The sequence below is a fragment of the Ylistrum balloti genome, unplaced genomic scaffold, assembly GCF_031769215.1.
Source record: "Ylistrum balloti isolate Yb309-2 unplaced genomic scaffold, AGI_CSIRO_Ybal_v1 Utg370382, whole genome shotgun sequence".
In the NCBI taxonomy this organism is placed as follows: domain Eukaryota; kingdom Metazoa; phylum Mollusca; class Bivalvia; order Pectinida; family Pectinidae; genus Ylistrum; species Ylistrum balloti.
The window spans coordinates 4,943-31,026 of NW_026782266.1; the positions used below are offsets into that span (position 1 = coordinate 4,943).

The window sequence follows — 26,084 nt, forward strand, 5'->3', positions numbered from 1 at the left end:
TTGGCATGATGGCTTATTATTCAAATTAAAACAATATGGGTTTTGTGGTAATATATTGAACTGGTTCTCTTCGTACTTAATGGATAGGAGACAGAGAGTGGTCTTAAATGGATTCAAATCTAACTGGAAATCGTTAAAGGCGGGGGTACCTCAGGGGTCAGTTTTAGGGCCATATTTGTTTTTGTTATATATAAATGATATAGGAGATAATTTATCATCTAATGTTAAGCTTTTTGCTGATGACACATCCTTATATACACTGATAGAGGGTAACAGACAGGAGGCTGCTGACATACTCAATGAAGATCTACGCAAAATTTCCACTTGGGCTAAAAAATGGGGTATATTATTCAATCCGGATAAAACAGTTTCTCTTCTTTTTTCAAGAAGGGCTGACTCTGAGACGTTGCATCCTGATCTTATTTTTAACAATGAAGTAATCAATAATGTCACTAATCATAAACATCTTGGTCTTGTATTCAATGGCAATGCCAACTGGTCATCTCATATAGACTTTATCTATGAAAAGGCTTGTTCAAGACTTAATATTCTTAGAATGTTAAAATTTAAGATTGATAGAAAATCCCTTGAGAAAATTTACATCTCATTTATTCGTCCAATCCTCGAATATGCCGATATCGTATGGGCCAACTGTTCCCAGAGAGAGTGTGACGTCTTAGAGTCAGTCCAACTTGAAGCATTGCGAATTATATCTGGACTAAGGCGAGGCACTAGCCATGACACTCTATATAAAGAGACTGGCTTTGTTAAACTTAGGATGAGAAGACACTTACATCAAAATATTGTATTTTTTAAAATTTTTAACAGCATATGTCCATCTCATGTATCTGACTTGCTACTTCCCTTTTTTAACAATGTTGTCAATTACAACTTTAGACATAACAGGTTATTTGATTGTCCTTTACCAAGAACGAATCTATATAGTTCTAGCTTTTTTCCAAGACTTATGTCAGAATGGAATGAGCCAGCCTGTCTGTTACCCACAATGACATCACTTGCAGCATTAAAAAGGGAATGTTTAAACTCATCAGATACGGATGCCTATCCATTATGTTCTAATGTTTTTAAATATCAAGGTGATAGGAAATTTAACATAATATTATGTCAGTTAAGAAATTTTGCAAGTAATCTGAACTCTGATTTATTCAATTCATACCTTAGTGATAGCCCTGCTTGTACATGTGGTGCTCCATTAGAAGATCGTGAACATTTTTTCTTGCACTGTCCTCTATATTCTAATCAAAGACTAACTTTACTCAACTCTTTGTCAGCAATAAACGATTCCATTCCACTCAATATTCAAACGTTAATTTATGGTTTTCAGCCTCAAGTTATAAACATGAATATTTATATTATGGAGGCGGTTCAGAAATACATCAGAGACACCAAAAGATTTTTCTGAACTCTAAATTAGCTTAGTATTACATTAATTCTGATCATTAGAATGTTTCTTGTCCATTGAAGTTCACTCAATAGTACAAATAATCTTCTATCTAAGATATGTAATAATACAAGAAGATTATGTTACACTTCTGCTGGTTTTGTTACAAGAACTTCTATTCTATTAATATTATCAACCTGAAGAAAAAGCTATATTCATATGTAATGTGCATGTAATTACTGTTATATTTTTTAAGGAGAGGGCTAATATAGGCTTTGCCTGTTGTCAAAAATCCAAAGATAGTGTTAATTCCTTTTGTACATACACAAAAAACTGTATATATAAGGTTAGTAACCTGTCTGTGCCTTTTCTTATTTGGGACATTTCATTATTTATCTTTTTTCCTGTTATCATTAATTTTTCGATTTCTTGTGACTTCTAGTATTACTCCAGAGCTTACAATGTTACATAAGTTTGTTCATGGTCAATACCAAGCTCTATTCAGATATCAACAGTATATATATATGTTGCAGTTGAGGAGATGCAAGGAAATTTAATAGATTATTGACAGAAGAGGATGTTCATTTTGCACTAGCACTTTCACTGTATTAGATCTTCAGGTGATAGTAGCGGTACATAATTGAGTGATGTCACAAATTGTTCTACCAGGCTTAATATATATATATATTTGGGTTTTTACATCAACAGCTAGATGTGGGGGATAATCCCTTTGTGGATCCTTGGTATTTTTTATTCTAATTATGTAAGTAATACATCTATATAGCTGATGTACCTTCATATACCTGAACACTTTCTAATCATGATTACTTCTATAATAAAAAAATACTGGTCAGTATATAAATCTCTTATGAAGCATGAGTGGTCATTTAGATCTCCTTTTGAGTTAGAATCCAGACTGGTTTATATATCTAAGCTATTATGTTCCTTCTGAAGTATTCAAAGTCTTCGAAAAAGGCACTCCAAATTTCTAAGACAATGGAATCACCAAAAAAATTAAATGCACAAAAAAATGATAAAGGGTTCATTTGAAAGATTTTTGTTAAAAAAAATACAGTGATTTAACTGAGCTAGACATAGCTGATGTGTTCCTAGAGAGGACAGAGTGGTTGATGGGGAGAGGTATGAAGTTGATATATAGGTAGATGTTAGCTGATGTGTTCCTAGAGAGGACATAGTGTTTGATGGGGAGAGGTATGAAGTTGATATAGAGGGAGAGGTAGAGGTAAAGTTATAGATAGGTAGGTTTAGCTGATGTGTTCCGAGAGAGGACAGAGTGTTTGATGGGGAGAGGTATTAAGTTGATATAGAGGGAGAGGTAGAGGTAAAGTTATAGATAGGTAGGTTTAGCTGATGTGTTCCTAGAGAGGACAGAATGTTTGATGGGGAGAGGTATTAAGTTGATATAGAGGGAGAGGTAGAGGTAAAGTTATAGATAGGTAGGTTTAGCTGATGTGTTCCTAGAGAGGACAGAGTGGTTGATGGGGAAAGGTATGAAGTTGATATAGAGAGAGAGGTAGTTGTTTGTAAATTTGACTGGGTGACTATTGAGTTGAGTTATGCTTGCCTATCATAGGTAGATACTTGATATGCCCCTCTCCTCTAACACTTTTTTTGTACAATTATTTGTGTATGTTTTCAAGGGAGAAAAAGACCAAGCCATATCATGTCTGGAACGAGGAATGTCTATCCACTTCGAGGATGTTTCCAAATTAAAACTGGACGGTTCAGCTCAGACTGACAACAAACGCAAGACATATGCCAAGGTAATCATTTGTTTGGAACTTGGACGCTTTTCATTACATTTCATCTTGAATTACCACTTTTATGGAACCATGTGGCATTTTGGCATCAGTATTCTGGGTTAAGTGGCTTTCAAGTTTCTACAAAGTAATGATTTTAAACCGCTGTAACATCCTTGTTGGTTGTAATTATCCATCTTTATATAGAGTAAATTAGAGCCAAGTGCTTAGCACTTTTAAGGTTTTGTTTTGTAACAAGATAAATGTGTTTAAGATTTGTATTATAAATACTTGGATAGCATTTTCATGATCTTCAATGTTTTCAATATTTGTTCAATGAAAATCCGAAGTCTTTATTTTTCATATGACTAAGGATTATGTTTGAGTCATGAGACATTTATTTTTTTTATTAAGTTAAGAAACATTTTCCAAGAATGATCTGTAGTTTTCCCCTTAAGCAATATATGATAATACACTTTTGGTGTATTGTGACACCACTATTGAAGATTCACCATTAGGCTAGATTTTTAAAGATGAAACAGCAGATTGTGTAAATTCGTTTAACCTTTGACCTTCAGGCATTACTGTTGTACGGATGTTACAGTGAAGAGACATCTAAAATGGAAAGTAATGTGATCTTAAAGCAGTACAAAGAGGTAACTGATGTCTACCCAGACTGGGAGGATGGGCACTTCCACTTAGCAAAGTATTACGACAAGATCATGACTACTTTGCTTGAGGACAAGGACAAACCTGATCCTTCTCGCCAACGGTAATATCACACAGTCTGATCACACATTGATGTTCCACCTCCTTCACTGTCAGGTCATATTCTATAAATGGAGTCATGCATGTGATGTTATACCTCTGACAATTAGATCACAGTTCTGATAGCAAGGTCACACTTACAACAGTCAGGTCACCCATCAAACATTCAGGTCAACAATGATAACATCACACCAGACATTCAGGTCATGCTTTAACATTAATATGTCAGTCACTACTTGTCCGACCACCATCGAAAGTAACTTCTTTGTTTACCCACCACAGTCACCACTTACTTCCTTGTTGTATAGTTTACCCACCACAGTCACCACTTACTTCCTTGTTGTATAGTTTACCCACCACAGTCACCACTTACTTCCTTGTTGTATAGTTTACCCACCACAGTCACCACTTACTTCCTTGTTGTGTAGTTCACCCACCACAGTCACCACTTACTTCCTTGTATAGTTTACCCACCACAGTCACCACTTACTTCCTTGTTGTATAGTTTACCCACCACAGTCACCACTTACTTCCTTGTTGTGTAGTTCACCCACCACAGTCACCACTTACTTCCTTGTTGTATAGTTTACCCACCACAGTCACCACTTACTTCCTTGTTGTATAGTTTACCCACCACAGTCACCACTTCCTTGTTGTGTAGTTTACCCACCACAGTCACCACTTACTTCCTTGTTGTATAGTTTACCCACCACAGTCACCACTTACTTCCTTGTTGTATAGTTTACCCACCACAGTCACCACTTACTTCCTTGTTGTGTAGTTCACCCACCACAGTCACCACTTACTTCCTTGTTGTATAGTTTACCCACCACAGTCACCACTTACTTCCTTGTTGCATAGTTTACCCACCACAGTCACCACTTACTTCCTTGTTGTGTAGTTTACCCACCACAGTCACCACTTACTTCCTTGTATAGTTTACCCACCTCAGTCACCACTTACTTCCTTGTATAGTTTACCCACCTCAGTCACCACTTACTTCCTTGTATAGTTTACCCACCACAATCAGCACTTACTTCCTTGTATAGTTTACCCACCACAGTCACCACTTACTTCCTTGTTGTATAGTTTACCCACCACAGTCACCACTTACTTCCTTGTATAGTTTACCCACCACAGTCACCACTTACTTCCTTGTTGTATAGTTTACCCACCACAGTCACCACTTACTTCCTTGTATAGTTTACCCACCACAGTCACCACTTACTTCCTTGTTGTATAGTTTACCCACCACAGTCACCACTTACTTCCTTGTTGTGTAGTTTACCCATCACAGTCACCACTTACTTCCTTGTTGTATAGTTTACCCACCAGTCACCACTTACTTCCTTGTATAGTTTACCCACCACAGTCACCACTTACTTCCTTGTTGTGTAGTTTACCCACCTCAGTCACCACTTACTTCCTTGTATAGTTTACCCACCACAGTCACCACTTACTTCCTTGTTGTATAGTTTACCCACCAGTCACCACTTACTTCCTTGTTGTATAGTTTACCCACCAGTCACCACTTACTTCCTTGTATAGTCACCACTTACTTCCTTGTATAGTTTACCCACCACAGTCACCACTTACTTCCTTGTATAGTTTACCCACCTCAGTCACCACTTACTTCCTTGTTGTGTAGTTTACCCACCTCAGTCACCACTTACTTCCTTGTATAGTTTACCCACCACAGTCACCACTTACTTCCTTGTTGTATAGTTTACCCACCAGTCACCACTTACTTCCTTGTTGTGTAGTTTACCCACCACAGTCACCACTTACTTCCTTGTTGTGTAGTTTACCCACCACAGTCACCACTTACTTCCTTGTTGTATAGTTTACCCACCAGTCACCACTTACTTCCTTGTATAGTTTACCCACCACAGTCACCACTTACTTCCTTGTTGTGTAGTTTACCCACCTCAGTCACCACTTACTTCCTTGTTGTGTAGTTTACCCACCAGAGTCACCACTTACTTCCTTGTATAGTTTACCCACCACAGTCACCACTTACTTCCTTGTTGTGTAGTTTACCCACCACAGTCACCACTTACTTCCTTGTTGTGTAGTTTACCCACCACAGTCAGTACTTACTTCCTTGTTGTATAGTTTACCCACCACAGTCACCACTTACTTCCTTGTTGTGTAGTTCACCCACCACAGTCACCACTTACTTCCTTGTTGTATAGTTTACCCACCACAGTCACCACTTACTTCCTTGTTGTACAGATTATCCACTACAGTGTCTCACTTTATGTTTGTTGTAGGGAGTTTATTCACCATGTTGTCAAATCCTTTGGTCAGTCCCTTCAGTATGGTAATCAGTATATCTATCAGTCCCTGCCACGCCTCCTAAGTCTGTGGCTCGATTTTGGCACAAGTGTAGCTGAGATGGAGAAAAGGGATGTGTCTCGAAACCAGCAGCTTGCTCACAAACTACAGATCATGAGGACCACTTTAGCCAAGCTCAATAAGGTAAGCATGTTCTTGGTTGTCCTAGTGAAAAATTGGCTCGGATATTTCCTGTTCGAAATTGTTTCAACAGGTAAAGGGCCCCCTACCTCCTACTTTCACAAAAAATTTATTTTACTTTGTAACTCTGTGTTTATTAGGTTTAACCTGTCTGGGATGAAATAAATCTGTTGATTTTACAGTTGATGTTGAGCTTATGACTTCATAAATCTTTTGATTAGTTGAATATTTGATGTGTTGATGACATGTCATAATTATGAAAGATGGATTGTCCCATCTCATCGCGAGGTTGAGACTAGAAATTCTCAAATCGGAAAAGCATTGGCAATGTTAAAGAATAGATAAATAGATTTTGATACTGTTGGTTTCAAGCTATGAACAAATTGGTTGGTTTGTTTCACAGCTGGTGTCAGCCCTCGGACAACAGTTAGCCTCCTATCAGTTGTTCACAGCCTTTTCACAGCTTATTTCCAGGATCTGTCACACCCAGCCAGATGTCTTTCAACAGCTCAGGGTAATGTATTAAAATACCAACCAAGACACTAACTACCTACTGGAGATGTCATCAAATATTTGTTAAGTAGGGTGGTATTCAAAGAGAAATAAAGTATTCTTCAATGATGGGTTTGTGTTATTCAACTCCCAAGGTATCAGTCATCTGATATCAAACAAAGCATGCTTGGTTACACAATTCACCATTGGAGTAGTTCTTTTATTGTTGTAGAAAAAACACAAACTTGTATAAGTATTTTCTTTTGTTTCCAAACATTCACTAAACCACATGTTTTTAAAACTTTTAAAATTAACTCGCCTAATTGAAAAAAAGAAATTTTGCATTCAAAATTACTGATGTTTCAGTAAACAGGCAAAAAGACTTCTTTACTCAGGAAATTTAATTGTCTAGAAAATCAAATAAATCTCAAGCATTTAAATCTATTCAAGTTTATTCCCTGTGTTTTATGTTGAAATGTTGTATTTTCAGGAGATAATTGCTTGCTTGTTTGCTAAGTTCCCTCAGCAAGGCATGTGGATGTTGATGGCAGTGTCAAAGGTTAGCATATGTTCTTAATTCATCAAATATACTTTACAAACCTACCGGTCTCAACAGAAAGGAAGAATGTACATATTTGTATTTTGGTAGTTATATTTTATGTTATATGACTGAAAATTTCATTTGAGAATAAAAAGATGCAGTTTTTTAGCTCAACTGGCTTGAAGGGCCAAGTACGCTTTTGGTTGTGGCGTGTCGTTCATCTGTCTGTCTGGTGGCAACTTTTCCATTTCCCTTTTTCTTGATAACCAAGAGAAAAAATGACAGGTTTCTAGTATGAATCCTGACAAAGTTGAAGAAAAGAAATGACCTTGATCCATATTCAAGTTCAAGGGGTCAAATTTGTTAAAAACTCAGAACAACTTCCTCTAATAAACCAAAAAGCCCAGAAACAAATTTGGCTTACAGGTTCCTAGTATGAATCCTGTCAAAGAGGTCACAGAGGTCAAATTTGCTAAAACATTTAAACAACTTCTTTTGAACAACCAAAAGACCTAGAAACATGATATTTGGTTGACAAGTTCCTCAGATGAAACCTGACAAATTTTGTGAAACTAAATGACCTGGACCATTTCTCAAGGTCCATTGGTCAATTTTGTTAAAACCTGTATAACAGCTTCTTCTGACAAACCAAAAGACCCAGAAGCATAAGGTTTGGCTGATAGATTCTTAGTATAAATTCTTGTAAAAACTGTGAAATGTCTTTTTCTGATTAACCAAAAGTCAAGGTCACAGAGGTCAAATTTGTCAAAACCTGAAACCAACTGCCTCTGATTAAGCAAAAGGCCTAAAAGGATTATATGTGGCTGACAGTTCACTAATAGAATCCTAACAACTTTTTCAAACAGAAATAAAGAGAAATAATCTTGACTTGTGATGAAGGTCAAGGGGTCAAATTCATCAAAACCCTAAAACAACTGCCTCTGATTAGCCAAAAGTCAAAGAAGCATAATATTTGGCAGGTAGATGTCTGGGATGAACAAAGAATACCAGATGAGTGATTCAGGCTCATTGGGCCTCTTGTTATCCATATTTGTCCAAAAAGATGGGTATGCCTCCCTTGTTGGTTTCGAACTATTCCACACAGGATTTGTTTGTTTGCCTTAAATACTTTTCTATACAAATTCCATACAAAATATTTGAAAAGCTTGTTAGATGTTTTGAAATGATAGTAACAGTGACCTACACCTCATGGTCAAATGTCAAATAAGTGTTATTATTCTTATTATTGATCAGAATGAAAGAATAAGTGGTGTGATTAAAGGTCAATGTCAAGGCAGTATTCCCTGATAACTAATTAATAATTCATTGTTCAAAGTTCATTGAAATTTAATGAGAAAGCAGATGACCTTAGTCAAGACTGTAGGTTAGATATCAGAGTCAAGTCATTTATCTTTGAACTGGTCAATTTGTTGTAATGAACTGATCACGTTTTCCTGACTTATAATCGGGCGATAATTTCTAGTTTATGTCAGGAATTATGTTGTAGTATGATTTGGGAAAATATGGTTGATTTTGATTCCTGAAAAAGTTAAAACAATACTGACCTTAGCTATCAACATGTTGTTAATTAATGTCCTATTGTGTTATTTCAGTCATCCTATAAAGTCAGAGTAAGTCGATGCAAAGACATATTTGCAAGAGCAGAGTAAGTAGATTTTCAAATCCAATTTGTTTAATCCAATTGAAATGAAGATGTATCGCAAAAATCACATATTTCTCAAATTTAAGAAACAAAATTGTAAATTGGAGCAATTTAATGTGAAGTGTTTCCTCAGGCACTTAAAAAATATAAAAATAAAAAAAGAATGGTTGCTGGTCAATTTCTTAGTTTTGAAAATTCTGAAAGGGTATGGTGATAAGCTGCCTCTGAAATCTGGTATTGACTTACCTTGGATTTCGTCACCTTTAATTCTGTCAGCTTAATAACTTTAAAAACAGTTGGTGTGATTTTCATAGTTATCAATTACCTGATCAAGTTTGGTTTTATTCTTTATATGAAATTCAATAATGACACCAAATTAGAAATAATTGCTTTTTTTTTTTTGCTTTTAAATCTGTCAACCACACAGTCACTGTGACTGAGGCGAACAAAACCATGTAGTAATAAATAAGGCTACATTGTTTGTAACAAATTTGAAATATGTGACAGATTCCTTGGCATCTCAGTTTAATTGTTTTACAGCATCACAAATGAAAAACACATTCAATTGACACATTTCAGGGGGAAAATTTGATTTGGCTAATATGGAACATGCTGAATAGGTTTAAATGAATTTTTATTTCATATGGTCATAAGTTATTGAAAGTCATTGTGTCTTTTAGGTGATGTCCATACGTTAAATTAGGAAGAGAAATTCTCATTGCAGATTTTTAGGTCACCTGAGCCAAAGGCTCATGGTGACCTATTGCCAGCATGATTTGTCTGTCGTCGTGCGTCGTTAACTTTTCAAATATTCGACTTCTTCTCAAGAACCACTGAATAGATATTGACCAAACTTGGCACAAAGCATCCCCATGGAAAGCCGCTTCACGTTTGCGAAGAAAAAGGGCATGGCCCTAGTAGGGGCCCCAGGAGGGGGAAAAAGGGTGTAAAATTAGGTAAATCTTTAAAAATCATCTTCTCATGAACCAGCAGTTAGATTAAGTTTGATATTTTGGGTCCTTATGGCAAGGTCTACAAAGTTTGCGAATGAAAAAAAAATTGGGTGAAAAACGGCCCCACTAGGGGGTGCTTCAAAAAGGTCGAAAATTCAACTTTGACCGATTTCAACCAAATTTGGTAGACAGCATCCCTTAGTGAAGAACATATGAAATTATGTTGAAAAAAGTGATCATGTCCCCTTTGGGCCCTTAAGGGGTGTAAAAGGGGCCATATTTAAAAACCTTCTTTAAATGACTTCTTCTCAAGAACCATTGGATGGATATTGACCAAACTTGGCACAAAGCATCCCCATGAAAAGCCACTTCAAGTTTGCAAAGAAAAATGGTGTGGCCTCAATAGGGGCCGCAGGATGGGGGAAAAGGGGATAAAATTAGGATAAGGTAAACATTTAAAAATCTTCTTCTCATGAACCAACAGTCAGATTAAGTTCATATTTGATGTTTAGGGTCCTTATGGCATGGCCTACAAAGTTTGCGAATGAAAAAAAAATCGGGTCAAAAACGGCCGCACAAGGGGGCGCTCAAAAGGGTCAAAAATTCAACTTTGACCGATTTCAACCAAATTTGGTAGAAAGCATCCCTTAGAGAAGAACATATGAAATTATGTTGAAAAAAGTTATCATGTCCTCTTTGGGGCCCATAAGGGTTGTAAAAGGGGCCATATGTAAAAACCTTCATTAAATGACTACTTCTTAAGAACCAGTAGATGGATTTTGACCAAACTTGGCACAAAGCATCCCCATAGAAAGCCGCTTCAAGTTTGCGAAGAAAAAGGGCATGGTCCCAATAGGGGCCACAGGAGGGGGAAAAAGGGGAAACTTGATACGAATGTTCTACACAAGGTCCTGGCAAGTGTTTTAACTTTTTGGGGCGATTCAAAATCCAAGATGGCCACCCTGGCCTCTGTTTGGCTAAGACATTATGGACTTCCTCTCAAGAACCATTGGGTGGGTCAAGTTCAAACTTGGTACAGACGTTTTACACATGGTCCTGCACAAGTGTTGTTACATTTTTGCAACATTTTAAAATCCCCAGATTATTGACATATATTCCTCAGGTGACCGTTAAGGCCCCTTGGGCCACTTGTTTATATTCTCATAGGAAAGTGAGTTCATGTCAGATATTTTTTTGGTCATAAATTTGATACTTATACTCATCACTTTCCAGGCAAATAAATCCAGGATTGCAGAAATTTGTAAAGGTAAACATTTCAATATTAAGAGTGTTTCATTTAACTATTCCAGTGATAAATGATATTACAAGAGTGTTTCATTTAACTATTGCTGTGATAAATGATATTACAAGAGTGTTTCATTTAACTATTCCAGTGATAAATGTTATTACAATAGTGTTTCATTTAACTATTACAGTGATAAATGATATTACAAGAGTGTTTCATTTAACTATTGCTGTGATAAATGATATTACAAGAGTGTTTCATTTAACTATTGCTGTGATAAATGATATTACAAAGTGTTTCATTTAACTATTGCTGTGATAAATGATATTACAAGAGTGTTTCATTTAACTATTCCAGTGATAAATGATATTACAAGAGTGTTTCATTTAACTATTGCTGTGATAAATGATATTACAAGAGTGTTTCATTTAACTATTGCTGTGATAAATGATATTACAAAGTGTTTCATTTAACTATTGCTGTGATAAATGATATTACAAGAGTGTTTCATTTAACTATTCCAGTGATAAATGATATTACAAGAGTGTTTCATTTAACTATTGCTGTGATAAATGATATTACAAGAGTGTTTCATTTAACTATTGCTGTGATAAATGATATTACAAGAGTGTTTCATTTAACTATTGCTGTAATAAATGATATTACAAGAGTGTTTCATTTAACTATTGCTGTGATAAATGATATTACAAAGTGTTTCATTTAACTATTGCTGTGATAAATGATATTACAAGAGTGTTTAATTTAACTATTACAGTGATAAATGATATTACCGAGTTTGAAGCCATCATTTATTTTGTTGTTTTGGTACTTGTAGTTTGTAATGTTTCAATTGTACACTTTGTAGTGTAAAGTTCTTACGGTGAATGTATTCTGATTCACTTGTGTTCTGTTCTGAAACTTGAGGATCAGAAATCTATTCTTGTCTTTAGGACTCCACCAAGCTTACAGATCGTTTATTGGAGCTGTGTAATAAAGAATATACTGGCTCAAACAACATGAGTGTATCGCAGCACTTTAAACCACTCAAACGTCTGCTGGATGACAGGTACGGTTGCATGGTCATTGTCGAGGTGATGTTGATATTGATATTACATACTAGATAACAGCTGATACTTACGTTGTCAAACAGTTAATGTTCCACAGGATGACAGGTACGGTCACATGGTCATTGTTGAGGTGATGTTAATATTGATGTTACATACTAGATAACAGCTGATACTTACGTTGTCAAACAGTTAATGTTCCACAGGATGACAGGTACGGTCACATGGTCATTGTTGAGGTGATGTTGATATTGATATTACATACTAGATAACAGCTGATAATTACGTTGTCAAACAGTTAATGTTCCACAGGATGACAGGTACGGTCACATGGTCATGATGTGATGAGATAAAAGTGATGTTCAAACAGTTAATGTTCCACAGGATGTACGGTCACATGGTCACGAGGTGATGTTAATATTGATGATAAAAGCTGATACTTACGTTATCAAACAGTTAATGTTCCACAGGATGACAGGCAATGTTTACATCATCCACAGAACAAACAGTTACTCTTTACATCATCAACAGGATGAAAGTGATATTTTTACTTCTCATATATTGGGTGATAAATGAGAAAAGCTTAAAAAACCTTTGAAAAAGAAGGAGAATATGGTAAGAATTACATCAACATATCTGCTATGAATTAAAGAATTTGTTTGTGCTATAAGTACAGATATAAATGTCTATAACTGTTGTTGTTATGGTATATTAACAGTAACTTCAGCAGTATAATACTACCTCTCCAGTCCAACATGACAGTGATGTTGCCCAGTACTCCTGGATCACACGCCACACATGACCCATTCCCTGCCAAAGAAGTGTACATCAGTGGCATTAATGATGTTGTAAGTTGTCATTGAATTCTAGGTACTTTTTTTTTGCAGTAAAAAAAACGACAGTTTGGTTACTGTTTGCATTTAGCAAATAACGATAAACAATACATTGAACACTAGAAGGCAATAGCAACACAACTCTTGACTTATAGTTAGGGCTAGGATGTAAAAATTGGTGTTTGACATTTGATATGTAGCAGTAAATTTGATTCCAGATAGCCTTTATAACTCAGTGTTTTATTTCCTAGGTTGAGATCCTGCCTTCTCTACAGAGACCAAAGAAGATTTCACTGATTGGTAGTGATGGTAAATTTTACACCATGATGTGTAAACCCAAGGTATGTAAACTGCTCACCTACCCATCATCACTTACTTAATAAGAAGGCTGCTATATCCAGGATTTTTTTCAGTCATCGACTATTTGGGGGAGGAGGGAGGGGGTGCTAGAGTTCGTTATTGTGTCTGTCCTTCCTTCTGTTTCTATGTGTCACTAGAACTTCATACTTACAGTGTGGGTTCACCTTGGTGAGGCAATATGTTGCATATCAAAGTAGGTTATTCTGACCTACATTTTGACCTTCGACCTACATCAAAGAAAAGGTTTGTTCGGGCACTATTTCCTACAGTACTGCTTGTCCACTGGAACTCATACTGTGGTATGGGTTCAACTTTTGTTTTTCATATTATGTCACTTTTAATTTGAAAAATATTGTATAAAAAACAAATCTCTTCTCTAAAGAAAAATTTTGGGGAATAGATCTTATCAGGAATATGGCTCGGTCCACATATCAAGGAATAGCTATTTTTAATGTAAAAAGTCTTTTGAAACCAAATTGTTGTCTATTTTAATGCTTCATTTTTCAGTCAATACATCTCGGTATATACTTATTCTTTCCAGGATGACTTGAGAAAAGATGGACGTTTGATGGAATTTAATGACATTGTGAACAAGTTTCTGAGGAAGGATCCAGAATCAAGGAGGAGGCAGCTCCATATACGTACTTATGTAAGTACCTTTTGTTGCACAAAGAATATTAGACCTGTATGTTATGAAATATCTATGCATCTATCTATCTATCTTCTCAATATATACATCTATACGTATATGCCATGTATGAACTTCACAAGACAAACACACTTTCAATGCAAACTTCAAATCCAGTTTTGATTCCCTCACTCAGGTTTGCAACTTGACTATCGTACAGTGTTGTAGGCAGTGAGAGGTGTAACTTGATTATCGTACAGTGTTGTAGGCAGTGAGAGGTGTAACTTGATAGTTGTACAATGTTGTAGGCTGTTGTTTCCCTCAGTGACAAATGTAACTTGATTGTTGTACATTGTTGTAGGCTGTTGTTTCCCTCAGTGACAAGTGTAACTTGATTGTTGTACTTGATTGTTGTACAATGTTGTAGACTGTCGTTCCCTTGAGCGAGATATGTAACTTGATTTTTGTACAATGTTGTAGGCTGTTGTTTCCCTTCAGTGAGATGTTTAACTTGATTGTTGTACAATGTTGTAGACTGTTGTTCCCTTGAGCGAGATATGTAACTTGATTGTTGTACAATGTTGTAGACTGTTGTTCCTCTCAGTGAGATGTGTAACTTGATTGTTGTACAATGTTGTAGGCTGTTGTTCCCCTCAATGAGGAATGTGGTCTGATTGAGTGGGTAAGTAACACTAGTGGACTTAGATATATCCTGATGAGACTGTACAGAGAACGTGGCCTTTACACAAGCGGCAAGGAACTCAAGGCCATGATGCCAAAGATAACAGACAGCATTGAGTGAGTTGTTGATAATTAAGTAAAAAGCAAAAGAAATAAACTTTGTTTATTTTACAACAATAACATAAAACTAACATCAGCTTATATTTATCACTGTTGTTGGTCGGGATGGAAGTGCTTGAGACATCTTACATTGGAGAAAAGCAGAGTATATGGGGAACACCCACTTCGTAGTACAGACCTCTTACCTTTTGCACAACATAAGGGCATTGATGCTTGGTTCCCAAGGTTAATGATAATTGTATTACCACTGTGCTAGCTGACTACTTTACTTTTAAAAAAACCTCAAATGTTGAATGATTAATAGAATACCTTTAACCTTGATGTTATTGTTGTAGGAAGCATCAGGCTTTCTCTAGGTTTAGGGGATACACTTGTTATAGAGATTTAACGAAGCATTTTTTTGTTACAGATATAAAGGTACAAAGTGTAATCTTACTATGTTTTAATTTGAAACCAGTGTTAAATATGCATACTGTTTCAAGAATTTGAGCCAGATATAATAAAATTGTCAATAGTTTCTTTTTTAAACAGCTCAAACGAAATTGTGACATTTACTAAATTGATACTTAATAGTGCTATTGACATGAATGTGTCCTTTTTACACACTAGGATGTTCTTAAATGATTGCATAATGTGTAGTAAGTTTATAGATTTCAGTAAATTATAACTCACTGTGACAAAGGAAGAAACACAAGAATTAAGTGTTTCTTGTCTGTTAGCCTTAGGTTTAGTGACAATGCAGATAGAAAGTGCGGCAAGTAAATACTTGTTTCAGAGTAAAGATGCAGTGCTTCAAGGAGAAGATGTTACCACGCCACCCACCAGTTTTTAATGAGTGGTTTTTGAGAATCTTCTCAGATCCAACATCTTGGTAAGTGAACTATCAGGTTGCCTACCTGTTCTAATGCAAGATTTTGTCCCAGTAGATTACCATAGATTACCTCTTTGAACATCACAAAGTTTAGATGTAGCCATTAACATCCTAGCGTTCATTTCTCCTATTAGCTACTTGTTTCAAAAACATCTCTCTATAAAAAAAAACCTATTACTCCCTGCTAATATTTGGATATACAAATCTATTCCCGCTGTCAGTTGGTTCCTTGACGAGGGATAATTATAATAAACTTTATTTATTTTACAACAATTGCAAAGCAAGTTTTTCCAACTTATGTTAATGACTCTTGTTGGCTCGGATGGAACACACAAGGGGTCTTAGTGTGGGAGGAAACCGGAGTACCCGGGGAAAACCCATGTGGTCGGGCAGGTGACCCTATACCTTTTCACATCCATTCAAGGAATCGAACCCCGGACTGCTAGTTGAAGGGATATCTGTGACATATCTCTATGTTTAACATGCCTAGAGGAGGTTTATGTTAGTTTCCCTGCTGAATGCATTTCACTGACAAGAAAATAATACAATTTCAAAAAGTTTCAGTAACTTTCTATGTATGGATTAGCCAGTAAGTCCTTTTCAGTTATATATCATTACATACACTGTGCATTAAGGGTAATTGACATTTTCTTACCTAAAAGAATAATTTGTTTCAGTTTTGCCACTGCTTTAGATTATTTGCTCAGCTTGAAATGAAAATAAGTTGTTAAGTTGCAATTTCTATTGAATATCTCTTCAAATTACCCAATAGTGGTGTTAAACTGCAAGTAAGATGGAATTAACAGTCCTGTGTTATCTTACTTGGAAACTTGTTTTGACAGGTACAATGCACGTCTGTCTTATGCACGAACATGTGCTGTGATCAGCATGGTAGGATACATACTTGGACTGGGAGATCGTCATGGGGAGAATATCTTGTTTGACTCCACTTGTGGCGACTGTGTTCATGTGGACTTCAACTGTCTCTTTAACAAGGTAGGATATCACCTGTGTTTTGTTTCAATTGTCTATTGTCCATTACGTACATAAACCAAATACAAAGTTATAAAGTGTAATCGAGAACAATAATATAAATTGATGTGTCTTCATATTTGTTTTCTGTTCTATGTATGTGATGTAATTTATGTAATATTTGTGTCTTGATAAAGTGGCAGGTTACCTCGAAAATTTGACAATTCACTTGTCTGTACTATTGTTATTACTTCATTGATCATAAATTTATTCTGGTATTATACATCCAGCAAAGATTTGTTTGTTAGGATCCATTACCAATATTGTACCATACTGTCAATATCACTTCATAGGTTATGACATATATAAGCTTGTTGTTTGTTTATGATGGACTTTGAAACACTTTCATGATTTTACAGGGCTTTGTGATTTAGCTTAAGTTTCAAAATTTCAGTTTTAATTGATCAATTTGCATGATATTAATACATAGAACAGAAAGTTATGATTATTAATCATATATCTCAAGGACTCATCTAAACTAATATTGGCAACTAAAATTAACACAATATTTGATTTGTTACTATAGGGTGAGATGTTTGAATGGGCAGAAAAGGTACCATTTCGTCTGACACACAACATGATGAATGCATTGGTAAGTACTTCCTACTACACATCATTGGGTTAGGTAAATTCTCCATAGAACCCTTCACTGGGTCAGGTAAATTCTCCATAGAACCCTTCACTGGATCAGGTAAATTCTCCATAGAACCCTTCACTGGGTCAGGTAAATTCTCCATAGAACCCTTCACTGGATCAGGTAAATTCTCCATAGAACCCTTCATTGAGTCAAGGTAATTCTCCATAGAACCTTTCACTGGGTCAGGTAAATTCTCAATCGAACCCTTCACTGGATCAGGTAAATTCTCCATAGAACCGTTCACTGGATCAGGTAAAATCTCCATAGAACCCTTCACTGGGTCAGGTAAATTCTCCATAGAACCCTCACTGGGTCAGGTAAATTCCTCATAGAACCCCTCACTGGATCAGGTAAATTCTCCATAGAACCGTTCACTGGATCAGGTAAAATCTCCATAGAACCCTTCACTGGATCAGGTAAATTCTCCATAGAACCCTTCATTGAGTCAAGGTAATTCTCCATAGAACCTTTCACTGGGTCAGGTAAATTCTCAATCGAACCCTTCACTGGATCAGGTAAATTCTCCATAGAACCGTTCACTGGATCAGGTAAAATCTCCATAGAACCCTTTACTGGGTCAGGGTAATTCTCCATAGAACCTTTCACTGGATCAGGTAAATTCCTCATAGAACCCTTCACTGGATCAGGTAAATTCTCAATCGAACCCTTCACTGGGTCAGGTAAATTCTCAATAGAACCCTTCACTGGATCAGGTAAAATCTCCATAGAACCCTTTACTGGGTCAGGGTAATTCTCTATAGAACCTTTCACTTGGTCAGGTAAATTCTCAATAGAACCCTTCACTGGGTCAGGTAAATTATCAATAGAACTGTTCACTGGGTCAGGTAAATTCTCAATAGAACCCTTCACTAAGTGAATTGAGTCAGTGGTCTTGCTGTAAGAAATATTCCTGTGGTCATGCTGTAAGAAATATTGCTGTGGTCGTGCTGTAAGAAATATTCCTGTTGTTGTGCTGTAAGAAATATTCCTGTGGTCGTGCTGTAAGAAATATTGCTGTGGTCGTGCTGTAAGAAATATTCCTGTGGTCATGCTGTAAGAAATATTCCTGTGGTCGTGCTGTAAGAAATATTCCTGTGGTCGTGCTGTAGGGAATGTTCCTGTGGTCGTGCTGTAAGGAATGTTCCTGTGGTCGTGCTGTAAGGAATGTTCCTGTGGTCGTGCTGTAAGGAATATTCCTGTGGTCGTGCTGTAAGAAATATTCCTGTGGTCGTGCTCTAGGGAATATTCCTGTGGTCCTGCTGTAAGGAATATTCCTGTGGTCGTGCTGTAAGGAATATTCCTGTGGTCGTGCTGTAAGGAATATTCCTGTGGTCGTGCTGTAAGGAATATTCCTGTGGTCGTGCTGTAGGGAATATTCCTGTGGTCGTGCTGTAAGGAATATTCCTGTGGTCGTGCTGTAAGGAATATTCCTGTGGTCGTGCTGTAAGGAATATTCCTGTGGTCGTGCTGTAAGGAATATTCCTGTGGTCTTGCTGTAAGAAATATTCCTGTGGTCTTGCTGTAAGGAATATTCCTGTGGTCTTGCTGTAAGAAATATTCCTGTGGTCTTGCTGTAAGAAATATTCCTGTTGTTGTGCTGTAAGAAATATTCCTGTGGTGGTGCTCTAAGGAATATTCCTGTGGTCGTGCTCTAGGGAATATTCCTGTGGTCATGCTGTAAGAAATATTCCTGTTGTTGTGCTGTAAGAAATATTCCTGTGGTCGTGCTGTAAGAAATATTGCTGTGGTCGTGCTGTAAGAAATATTCCTGTGGTCATGCTGTAAGAAATATTCCTGTGGTCTTGCTGTAAGAAATATTCCTGTGGTCATGCTGTAAGAAATATTCCTGTGGTCGTGCTGTAAGAAATATTCCTGTGGTCGTGCTGTAAGAAATATTCCTGTGGTCTTGCTGTAAGAAATATTCCTGTGGTCGTGCTGTAAGAAATATTCCTGTGGTCGTGCTGTAAGAAATATTCCTGTGGTCGTGCTGTAAGAAATATTCCTGTGGTCGTGCTGTAAGAAATATTCCTGTGGTCGTGCTGTAAGAAATATTCCTGTGGTCTTGCTGTAAGAAATATTCCTGTTGTTGTGCTGTAAGAAATATTCCTGTGGTGGTGCTCTAAGGAATATTCCTGTGGTCGTGCTCTAGGGAATATTACTGTGGTCATGCTGTAAGAAATATTCCTGTGGTCGTGCTGTAAGGAATATTCCTGTGGTCGTGCTGTAAGAAATATTCCTGTGGTCATGCTGTAAGGAATATTCCTGTGGTCATGCTGTAAGAAAAATTTTCTGTGGTCGTGCTGAAAGGAATATTCCTGTGGTCGTGCTGTAGGGAATATTCCTGTGGTCGTGCTGTAAGGAATATTCCTGTGGTCGTGCTGTAAGAAATATTCCTGTGGTCGTGCTGTAAGAAATATTCCTGTGGTCGTGCTGTAAGAAATATTCCTGTGGTCTTGCTGTAAGGAATATTCCTGTGGTCATGCTGTAAGGAATATTCCTGTGGTCTTGCTGTAAGAAATATTCCTGTGGTCGTGCTGTAAGAAATATTCCTGTGGTCGTGCTGTAAGAAATATTCCTGTGGTCTTGCTGTAAGAAATATTCCTGTTGTTGTGCTGTAAGAAATATTCCTGTGGTGGTGCTCTAAGGAATATTCCTGTGGTCGTGCTCTAGGGAATATTCCTGTGGTCATGCTGTAAGAAATATTCCTGTGGTCGTGCTGTAAGGAATATTCCTGTGGTCGTGCTGAAAGAAATATTCCTGTGGTCATGCTGTAAGGAATATTCCTGTGGTCATGCTGTAAGGAATATTCCTGTGGTCATGCTGTAAGAAATATTCCTGTGGTCGTGCTGAAAGGAATATTCCTGTGGTCGTGCTGTAGGGAATATTCCTGTGGTCGTGCTGAAAGGAATGTTCCTGTGGTCGTGCTGTAGGGAATGTTCCTGTGGTCGTGCTGTAAGGAATGTTCCTGTGGTCGTGCTGTAAGGAATGTTCCTGTGGTCGTGCTGTAAGGAATATTCCTGTGGTCGTGCTGTAAGAAATATTCCTGTGGTCGTGCTCTAGGGAATATTCCTGTGGTCCTGCTGTAAGGAATATTCCTGTGGTCGTGCTGTAAGGAATATTCCTGTGGTCGTGCTGTAAGGAATATTCCTGTGGTCGTGCTGTAAGGAATATTCCTGTGGTCGTGCTGTAGGGAATATTCCTGTGGTCGTGCTGTAAGGAATATTCCTGTGGTCGTGCTGTAAGGAATATTCCTGTGGTCGTGCTGTAAGGAATATTCCTGTGGTCGTGCTGTAAGGAATATTCCTGTGGTCTTGCTGTAAGAAATATTCCTGTGGTCTTGCTGTAAGGAATATTCCTGTGGTCTTGCTGTAAGAAATATTCCTGTGGTCTTGCTGTAAGAAATATTCCTGTTGTTGTGCTGTAAGAAATATTCCTGTGGTGGTGCTCTAAGGAATATTCCTGTGGTCGTGCTCTAGGGAATATTCCTGTGGTCATGCTGTAAGAAATATTCCTGTGGTCGTGCTGTAAGGAATATTCCTGTGGTCGTGCTGTAAGAAATATTCCTGTGGTCATGCTGTAAGGAATATTCCTGTGGTCATGCTGTAAGAAATATTCCTGTGGTCGTGCTGAAAGGAATATTCCTATGGTCGTGCTGTAAGAAATATTCCTGTGGTCGTGCTCTAGGGAATATTCCTGTGGTCGTGCTGTAAGGAATATTCCTGTGGTCATGCTGTAAGGAATATTCCTGTGGTCGTGCTGTAAGGAATATTCCTGTGGTCGTGCTCTAGGGAATATTCCTGTGGTCGTGCTGTAAGGAATATTCCTGTGGTCGTGCTGTAGGGAATATTCCTGTGGTCATACTGTTAGAAATATTCCTGCGTTTGTGCTGTAGGAATTATTTCTTTGGTCTTTTGCCAATTTTTCTGGCATGTGTAGATTTAAGATCATATAAGTATTAAAATTCTTTCTTTGTATCGAAATGTGCTACTTTCATGGCTTTTTGCATACATTGTAAGCTAATATAGGAAAATGTAGAACATTGTAAATCTGCTTTGATTTTGAGGCAATAATGATCTATCATTTTCAAAAGTGTATTAACACCATTACTAAGAAAGATATTAGACCTATTAGAATGTAAGTCCTACAGGAAAAGAAGATACAGAAGGACTCACCAGTATTTCTGAATCCTAGAAATTTCCTAAGCTCTGGCAAAGCATTTGAGATTATCAAAATCTGTTGATAATGAAATTTAGTCAAAGCATTCAGTGTTTAACTTACTTGATTACAGATCGAAAAAGTGTGTTGAGAAAATTGCTATAATTCACAATGAATTTGTCAGGAAGGTATCCGGTATTGTGAGGAACTCTAGCGAAGCAGCTTGTTGTATTTTGTTAAGTATGGCACATACTATGTTGTAGGGCCCCCTAGGATATGAAGGGATATTCCGGCGGGCCTGTGAGGTGACACTGAGAGTGATGCGAACCCAGATGGACCCATTGATGAGGTAATTAACCATTGCCTCCTGTGTTCTTGTCAATTTAAACTCACTTTCCCCATTTTTGTTTATTTCTACGAACTAACTAACCATGTATGATGTTTACAGTGTTCTGAAACCTTTTGTCTATGATCCGTTGGTGGAATGGAGTAAACCAGGAAAGGGAGGAAGGTCCAATCCCATGGATACTGGTGAAATAAACAACGAACAGGTAACACTGCTCTGTATAACTTATGATTCAGTGAATACTTTTCTTCACGAATTTACCTCTTCAGACATATTTGCAAATACATGATTTCACAAATGCTAGTTTTAGAAATTAATTTAGATTTGAATGATGAGTTATTAAAGACATGCTGTGCATTCTTTATTGTTTTCATACCAGCTGTGTTGAATTGGTATGGTACATTTTAATGGAACACAACAGTACCTCATGTGTACATTCGAAGATGGCTGTTGTCACTACAGAATATGTGCTTTATTAATGCACATGTATTGCAATAGTTACTGGAAAAATGAAAGTCTCTTCCAAACCTTGTTGGCTTCCTGAAGCCCTACTCGTCAAAAGTTGTGGTGTTGCTTTACTTACAATGATCCACCATGTGAGAAATATAAAGAATTTAGAAATTTTCACGTTTTTCTTTTTTCTTCTCTGAAAACAAAACAAACATCCATTTTTTTGCTGTGATAGAAATATCTCTTAATGCATAAGTGATGAACTTTTGATTTAAAATGTAAAAGATATAAGATGCACATTGTATATGACCTGTAACAACTAGCTGTTTCATCTCTCTTAAAATAAGGATGGCAGGGAATGGATACAAGACAACACTTTAACTAGCATTATCTCATACTTTTAAACCCCTTAGTATTGCATAAAGAGATATAACAGGCGACCTTATATATACTGCATGTATTCTTTCAAAAGTAGACAAGAAAACATTATCAATTATGCATGTGTCATTTATTCATAAAGCAAAGGTGACCCTGTACTGAACCAAATTATATATAAGATACAACTTGGCTAGCAAATGTGAAGTATATGATTTAGACAGATTTAGAGCAAAAAGTACAGGATTTTGTCTTACTTTACTTCACTGGGGTTTTTCTTGTGACAGAAATGATGAATGAATAAATCAATATTGATAAATGATATCTTAAAATTTGTAAATTACTATTGGTATATGAAAACTGACCAAAATTTTCCATAATAAGCATTAATATATACTAGTACTAGTATTTTAATGTATTAAAAGCAGTCAAGTTTTGTTTTTTAATCAATTAGCTCAAATTTACTTAACAAGTTATAATCTTCTTGTTGCTGCACTGTATACCACATTTCCCACATATATAGAAAACTATTTAAGCCTTATATGGAAAAATGGATGAAATATGTTCCAACTAGATTGAACTTGTTTTTTACTGTTGATTTATCAAGGGCTGATGTATTTATCTCCATTTCTCATACCTATCTTCTTACAAGATTTATCAAGGGCATGGCCAATATATTTATCTCTGTTTCTCATTCCTATCTCTTTACAAGATTTATCAAGGGCTGATGTATTTATCTCTGTTTCTCATTCCTATCTCTTTACAAGATTTATCAAGGGCTGATGTATTTATCTCCATTTCTCATTCCGATCTCTTTACAAGATTTATCAAGGGCTGATGTATTTATCTCTGTTTCTCATTCCTATCTCTTTACAAGATTTATCAAGGGCTGATGTATTTATCTCTGTTTCTCATTCCTATCTCTTTACAAGATTTATCAAGGGCTGATGTATTTATCTCCATTTCTCATTCCTATCTCTTTACAAGATTTATCAAGGGCTGATATATTTATCTCTGTTTCTCATACTGATCTCTTTACAAGATTTATCAAGGGCTGATGTATTTATCTCTGTTTCTCATTCCTATCTCTTTACAAGATTTATCAAGGGCTGATGTATTTATCTCCATTTCTACCGATCTCTTTACAAGATTTACAAGATTTATCAAGGGCTGATGTATCTCTTTACAAGATTTATCAAGGGCTGATATATTTATCTCTGTTTCTCATACTGATCTCTTTACAAGATTTATCAAGGGCTGATGTATTTATCTCTGTTTCTCATTCCTATCTCTTTACAACTGGTATGTCACTCACTCACTGTGATATTGCCTTAGTATTCACTTTTGATGTCAACACTGTTACAGAGACTAATTACAAATACTAATTATGGTGCCATCAAAGGAAATTCACACTGTGTGAGAAAGTAATAATGTGTCACATTTGTGAGAGAACGAGGTGTTATTCTCAAGATTTGTCTGTTAAAACATTTTTGAAATGGATAATAACAAGTACTGGTACATAACTCTCCTGGTGTTTTTTTCTCTCTGAAGAATTTGCATATTGATCTTTATTGTAAATACTTAAGATTTTTGATATTGACTTCTGAATCACCAAATGTTCACTAAGTTGGTTTGTTGATGAAAAATTCTGTTTACAGCAGATGTACATTGTACTTACCTGTGTAATATCACTTCTGTACATTATGGATCATAATTTGAATGTTTAGCTGAAATCTAATACTGGTCTAGGAGAGCATTCACTTCATTTTCTGCACGGCTAGACTGGTCAAGACACTGATTTCAGTTAACGAATCAACATGGATGCTTTCCGGAGTTATTTAAGTATAATAATAGCAAGGGATGTGAATTTGCTCTGAGTGGGCAATGAGGACATAATGAAGTGGTGTGTGATACTGTCAGTTTAGATGATGTTTGGACAGCTGTTTTAATATACTGTCATAATAAGTAGACCTGGATATAGGATAAAGTTTTCTTGTATGTCGAAAGAAGTTTAAAGTATGCCATTCTGTATTCTACTTACAGGCCATGTCCCATGTGCAAAATATTGAACATCGTCTGAAGGGAATATTGAAGTCTAAGACATCGCGACCCATCACTGTGCCATTATCTATAGAGGGCCATGTCAATTATCTGATCAATGTGAGTACACCTATCTAACAGCTCATTATCTCTGGTGGAACCCGCCAGAATGTTTACTTTTCTTGTTCACACGTGTTCATTGTTTAATTGATCATCTTCTGACATTCAATGGTTTTATGGCTAATTATGGAGAAGCATTTTCAACTTTCATGTAATTAGGAGCAAAAAACAGAGGAAAAATTGGAAAGGAAGGGTAAAATTCCAACTTTTAAAAAACAAATAAAGATCAAACGTTAGTGAAAGACATCTCTGAGATGTTTTACTTAAGCTTGATTTTAATGCTGTTGTTTTATCATTTTGCAGGAAGCTACAGATGATAGGAACCTGTGTCAGATGTATGTTGGTTGGGCTCCATATATGTGATACTACTATGTAAATTCTTATCACCTTAATGAGACTATCATATGGAGGAAGGACACTGCATGTAGATGGTGATTTAAACAAGGACATTAAATGTGAAGGTTGATTCATAGACTGACACTGAATGTGAAGATTGGCTCAATGACACATGCTGAATATAAATGTTGATTCAATGCCTTATTAAATGTTGATTTAATGGCACTGAGTGTTAATTCAATGACTTACTGAATGTTGATTCAATGTCACTCACTGAGTGTTAATTTAATGACTTACTAAATGTTGATTCAATGACACTGAGTGTGAAGAATGATTGAAAGACTTACATTGATTGTGAAGATGATTCATTGAATATGAGTATTGACACTTATTGAATGTCGATTCAATGACAGATTGAACGACTCGATGACGTTGAATGTTGACTCATTGACACTCGCTGAATGTGAAAGTTGATTCAAAGACAGATATCGCATAGAAAGGTTGCTTCAGTTACACACATTGTAAACAAGGATTTTCATCTGTATTGTTTATCAATGACTTTATATTATCCCTCGTGGGAATATAAGTTTGGGCCCGGTCTGTGCATGCATCCGAAGCCTTTTCTGGGCTTTTAACTTCAAAACCACTTCACTCAACTTCACAAAACTTGTGGTATATATTAAATTAGTGAAACAATTAAAATCACAAATAGAAATTAATCTTCTTGTGGTAA

At 36.5% G+C, this 26,084-nt stretch overlaps 1 protein-coding gene across 1 annotated transcript; it reads left to right on the forward strand.

The window, feature by feature from the left end:
- Positions 1 to 336: 336 nt before the first annotated feature.
- LOC132554124 (serine/threonine-protein kinase ATR-like) lies at positions 337 to 26,084 on the forward strand. Its single transcript, XM_060218425.1, has 21 exons — positions 337 to 341; positions 2,588 to 2,645; positions 3,064 to 3,186; positions 3,741 to 3,934; positions 6,204 to 6,411; positions 6,812 to 6,922; positions 7,391 to 7,459; positions 9,055 to 9,107; positions 11,291 to 11,324; positions 12,254 to 12,369; positions 13,086 to 13,215; positions 13,452 to 13,541; positions 14,102 to 14,209; positions 14,829 to 14,986; positions 15,765 to 15,860; positions 16,703 to 16,856; positions 17,419 to 17,484; positions 21,948 to 22,033; positions 22,133 to 22,235; positions 24,899 to 25,015; positions 25,319 to 26,084. Exons 1-21 carry the CDS (start codon positions 337 to 339, stop codon positions 25,376 to 25,378), a joined length of 2,139 nt encoding a protein of 712 aa, XP_060074408.1. The 3' UTR covers positions 25,379 to 26,084.